The sequence below is a fragment of the Scleropages formosus genome, chromosome 9 (assembly GCF_900964775.1).
Source record: "Scleropages formosus chromosome 9, fSclFor1.1, whole genome shotgun sequence".
In the NCBI taxonomy this organism is placed as follows: Eukaryota; Metazoa; Chordata; class Actinopteri; order Osteoglossiformes; family Osteoglossidae; genus Scleropages; species Scleropages formosus.
In genome coordinates, this window is record NC_041814.1 from 10875876 (window position 1) to 10881875 (window position 6000).

The 6000-nt window shown below is 37.9% G+C and overlaps 1 protein-coding gene across 1 annotated transcript in view; it reads right to left on the bottom strand.

Moving 5' to 3' along the window:
• The window catches only part of negr1 (neuronal growth regulator 1), a 181758-nt gene extending 177035 nt beyond the window's left edge, over window positions 1-4723 (bottom strand). Inside the window, exon 1 of the mRNA XM_018726847.1 lies at window positions 4350-4723. Coding sequence (XP_018582363.1) covers window positions 4350-4525 — 176 coding nt within the window. The 5' untranslated portion in view covers window positions 4526-4723. The remainder of the gene's footprint in view (window positions 1-4349) is intronic.
• Window positions 4724-6000: the final 1277 nt, after the last annotated feature.

The following is a 6000-nucleotide window of genomic DNA, read 5'->3' on the forward strand; positions in this document are numbered from 1 at the left end:
CTGTGACCCAGTATCAACAAAAATCATCATCATCATGACCTTCAGAAAGCTGGCATTTATGGTAGTGCTGCAGTTCAGAAACCACTTGTATTCAAGATGAATGACTAAAAATGCACAAGCTGGAGTAAAAAGAAAAAAAAAATCTAGGTAGTTTTTTTTTTTTTTTTTTTTGACGGAGGATTTATGATCGTAAAAAGTAAAGGGAATCCTTTAGGTCATATTTTGTCCACAAACAATTTTTGTGCTATATGTGTGCAGACAGCCAAAAACTTAGAGTAACTAATTCATTTCACTATTCTGCTCTCAATGTTCCCATATACCCAAACTGATAATGTTCAGATATACAGTTAAGCTGGTTCAAGGAAGACTTCATGAACAACTGGATAAAATTAATCACCCTCGTCTGCCTTCCTAAACGTTAGATTCAAGTAAGAAATTGCCTGTTGTGTGTAAATCTGTGTGGCTATGCTGCAAGACTCCTACGCAGCTTGGCTTACCCTGTTTAGCCTTGCACTACGTGTCTGACTGGAAACTACTTTCCAGAGATTCAATAGACTTTTTTTTGTTGATAACATTTTAATTTAGATAATAAATACATGGGGGTGTGGTGGTGCAGTGGGTTGGACCGGGTCCTGCTCTTCAGTGGGTCTGCGGTTCGAGTCCCGCTCAGGGTGCCTTGCGACGGACTGGCGTCCCGTCCTGGGTGTGTCCCCTCCCCCTTTAGCCTTACGCCCTGTGTTACCGGGTAGGCTCCGTGACCCCGTATGGGACAAGCGGTTCTGAAAATGTGTGTGTGTAATAAATACACTTTGCACAAAGATCTGAACTTCAATCCATGATGTTGTTTAAGTTATTGTGGACAGAGATGCCTGCCAAATGAAAAGTTGAAAATCTGTAACAGGAACCCCTCTTGGCTGCTTCTTGCTGGAAGTACATAATTTCACGGCAAATACACAGATTTCTGTTGCTGCACATGTTATACCACAACTATCCCAACAAATCCACTAGGTTTACACTACTACCCATGGTTCAGTCATTCATGTTCAAGTTTCTCAGCTCAGTTCACTCTCTTCTACTTCAGTGGGGAATATTAAAATGTGCGAAAACTTATTGTTTCCTAACACTCACAAAGTTTTATGAGTAAAGGCACTTTTTAAATTCTTTCTAAAGTATATGATTGTAGAATGTAGAGTGCTGCTTTAAAGTATGTGAACCACGTAGGGATGGTTATTCTTGTATAAAATATTAAAACAGGAAATTGTCCATGTAGTACAATAATGGAAGTAATGCAGGTGCAAAAATAAGTGAAGCCCAAGTTTCACAGGTAAGTAGAATCAGGTGTGTAAATCATAATCCTTAATTAATTTTAAATGTTTAAGATTTAGACTTTATAAGTTTGTAACCCAAAATACAGAACTGGTAATTACACACTTATTATGTCCGATGAGAAAAACTGGTTATAACTGAACGATTTCATGATGAAAGGAAGGGACACAAAAGGTTCATATACTTTCAGGCAGCACTGTATATTGTCAATGAAAACTCAGATTGGAAGGATTGTGTGTAAAGTGTGATGGCATTCCTACAACTGAGGCTGACGCAGAGATCGTAACATACATGAATATCTCTAAAAATGACACCCAGATTGGATGATTACACTCAGACTGTTATTAACCATTTCAGCATTTTGTTGGATTTTTTTTTTTTTTTTTTGCATACATTTGTTTCAAAGTGTTTGTTAAAACTGTTCTATTTTAAATTGTTCATAAAGAAATACGGCTTGCACTATTTTCCATTTGCTGAATTCGAACACACTTCAGCAGTCTTTGTAATAATGACCAACATGCTAGTCATCCTGTCAGCTTGCAAACAACACTGAAGTCATTTCAGTGTGAGAATTTAGAAGTTTTACACCAGTTTCTATAACTCTCAAGAAACCACTGCATCCTTGGACAGAAGGGATGCAAAAGCATCTGATTATCCAGTAACCATTTATTTCTTTGCATATCACCCAAAATGTATGAAGCACCCTGTAATTAATCATGCCATGTTCCCACATTAAATGAGGTCTGTTAAACTCATTCACCAAGCAAAGAAAGCTGTTCATTGCTCAAAACAGGCTCAATAGAAAATGTAGTTTGTTTTAAGGTAATTAAACTTGATAAAACAGAAAATGATACACAAGTTGCCTTATTAAACAGAAGATGATGCACATGTTGACAATTTAGGTTTTCTCAGTGCACTAGTTATCTAATTGATTGTGCTCTGCTGTGGATCATAAATCACATAGATTATGGCGAGCACAGAAACAGTGGTGATGCAATAGCAGAGATGTATAAAGTAAAGAATGCATGCAGTAATAATACATGGCCAAGTACTCTTTATATCTGACTGACAGGCACTAATTACTGTCTTCTTTGTTTGGCAGCACTTCAAAATATTTGTGCATATTCACCAGAAAAAAAAAAAAAAAGTTGTCAGAAACCTATCAGGTTTTTAAATCTGCAAAATCGTAAAGGTGCAGTCACTTTTATTAAATATACCTCAATTCAGAAGACAATAATGGCATTTCCTGTGTCACTGGGACTTTTGTTACAGTAACACTTTTTCAAACTCTATTTGTATTAGAAAAATAAAGGCTGAAACCAGAACACAGCATATAAAAGCGATGCAATGAGGGTAGAAATATTTCCCTCCCCAACATTTCCCACTGTATCAATAGAACTGATCATTTAGAACAAATTTTTCCTTAAAATTAGAAGACAGATTCTACAGAACTGTTGTAAATATGTGTACACAGACCATGCTGGTAACCAAAATATGATCTTAACACATTCGATGGCTCTACAGTTTACGTTCAGTCTCTAGCCAAGTTATATGAAAGACTTGGCACTCAGATTACAGAGATGTTGTGGACTGTTGGTTATGTTTTGTCCAGAACATATACGTGTATATTCAGCTTCTGCTTCAGCAAATAATCCTATGAATAAGGTCATTTAATTTTTTTCACATCACACTGAAAACCATATAGTGGACTCCTCTGCATTAAAAAGCAATACGATGAAAAAGTATGCACCATTTCACAGTAACCAAATGTAAGAATAAAAATCATATAGGCAAAAAAAACAATCTCAGTCAATCTCACCTCTAATGTTAGCATGAGGTGAATGATGACCTGAGGAAAGACAATTTTTTTGGAGGATTACTTCAGTTTCAAAACGAGCCACCACCCTTCTTAGCACAGCTTTCTCCATAATCTCTAAGCAAAGCCTTAATTTTAAATGGCCATGTCCCGTAACATCACCCTTCTGCAGCTGTTTATTGTAAAACCTCCACTTTAGCCAAATGTAAACACTGCATGTATGGATGTCTTATAACACTATTCTAACTGTGTTCACAGATCAACTCTTCATATATTTCTGGACAGTGTACTGAGAGCTGCGTTCATATATTAATTTGTTCATCTGACTAGTAGTTCCAAACTACTTCACTTTCATAACAGTAATAGGCATGAAACTAACCTTACAGAAGGAAATCTTGAATAAACAAGAACGCATAACAAAATATCCGAATGCATTTAAGTATTAAATACAGCTAAGCGTCCTGTAAACACTTCGACAATATATATGAATTATGTAACAGACACGTCCGCCCCCCCACCTTTTTTTTTCTCATTGGGAATTCGTTTAAATCTACGAATAATTTCTGTATGCATACTGACAGTGAGTTAACTCCAAATCTTAAACTAAAAGGAAGCTGATTTATTTATTTTTTTCACGAATAAATTGATATTATTAAATAAAACCGTAATGGCAGCTATTTAAACCTCGCTGTAGGTACAAAAAATGAGATCACAGGGGGGGTAAATAAACCGTATTAGTGCCTTGGAAGAGCAAGAGGAGCCCAACAATCGAGGGTCCTGTCTGAAGATCTAACTAAGCTTCTCAAGTGTGAAACAGCGCAGTTGTGAGGAACTGAACACTACAGCCCTGCTCTGTGTTAAACCGAGGAGAACCTCCAGCAGTTCCTACCGAGTAGGGTAACTGACTTTTTTTTTTCCTCAGGGAAACTGGAGGATTCTCTTCTTCTTCAGACTCTCTTCGAATGGTCTCTGACAGATCGATACATTCTGATTCTCAGCGTGAGTCCACACAGAGCGGACGGACACAGTACCGCCCGGGTACCAGGCGCCCCTCTCCCGTCTCCGCTCCCTGCCATGACCCACTTACGGCTCCGCAAAACAACTTGTGAAAAGCACGCAAATTGTGGCTCAATGGTCGCGGCGTTTCGTCTCTTTAGCCGAGCCAGTCTGACTCTGACAGTGTGTGACTGCAGCGGTGTGTTCCTACCTAAGTATCGCCGTGTCCCCTTGTCTGCTGACAACATTCTCCATCCCCGTCCCGGCATAGTCCACAGTTTGTCCAGCAGGTAAACACGAGGGCAGAAAGCAGCAGAGACTGACGATTATAGCGGTGAACCACTGACCGGAGACACACGCAGCCTGCGCCATAATCATTGTGTCCATCACAACTGGAAAAATGCTCCTTCCTTGTTGTCCGCAACAACGACAACAACAGAAACACCCTTATGGAAAGCTTTTTTTTTTTATTCCGGCTTTTCCTTCCTCGAAAAGCTTAAGAAATGGCGTTCCGGGAGAGTTTTCCAGATTTGTTTTGTCAGGGCTGCACTGTGCGAAGAAGTCTACTCTCCAGTGGCTCGCACACCATCTAGTGAGGAAATGTGATGTAAAATGAGAGCAGAGCGAGGAGCAGACAACCCCCAGGCTCTGATCCTGTTGCCATGCGGCCGTTTCCCAGGCAACCGGTTCCCAGTAGTTGGCGATGGAGCGGCAAAAAACTGGTAGCTGTTGATAAAACAAACAACACGAGCAATTAAGGACCCAAACTACAAAAAAATGGCCATAGCCGTTCGCCATGTATCTGTCTTGAAGAACCGAATCAACACATAATGTAACTTTCTTGCCTTTACTCAGATATACTAAGGTCTTGCAAAGGAAATGCTATAGTATATAGTATATAGATGTTAAATGCAAAAAAACTGCTCTCAGAGATTCTGGTGTGTGGTGTGTGACTGCATCTGCATTTTTTAAAATCATATATACGGAAAAATGTTCATTCATTTTCCCCAGGTTCCTAAGAACAAGGACAATGACAACGGCAACTGAGACTATGGAATGCTGAAAGAGTTTTGAGATACAGGTTTCTGTTTAAAAAAATAAAAAAGTCATTTAAGAGGTCAGTTTGTTCCAAAAAAATGCTTAAGTTTCACATTCCATGGATTATGTCACACAGAATGTAAAACCTGCCCTTTCTAAACATTTTATACATAGGGAATAGGGATCGGGGGTGTGTCACTTATAAGAACAATGTTGGATAATTAAATGCTTTTCTGGTTATTATGCGTTTCTTCCATAGCAGATGTCATCTTTAAGTAATGGTGGGCTATGTATTTAAAAGCCATTCAAATTACAGGAGAAAACCTACCCATGCATGAAAGAGCTATAATTACTGTGCCTCCCTTTTTCTGGCACTGTGCAGATGTAAGAAATGGTACTTTTTAATATTTTACTTATTATAGCTATAAAAAAAAAAAAAACGAACAAGATGGAATACAAAGAGGCGACCATTCCTAGACAAGCAGTAAAGCAAAAGTGATAAATTCTGAAACGTTTCCTTCAACAAACAAGCAATAAAATAAAATGTCTACATTTATAATTAGTGTATATATAACGCTATGGTGGAATAGAGTGCTGTTAAATTTTTACTTTATAGATATTTTTTCACCGAGAAAATAATTCATAGAAAGGTATTGTTTTTTATCTGACTTTACACTGTTTCTCCAGCAATTGTAGGCACTGTTAGTGGAACAATGTCAGACATTATCTTGTTATATAATATGTAGACTTATTTATTCTTAGTTCAGTATGTCATAGATGCAATTTTTGAATAATGGATAATATTTTGCAATAATATTAAATTA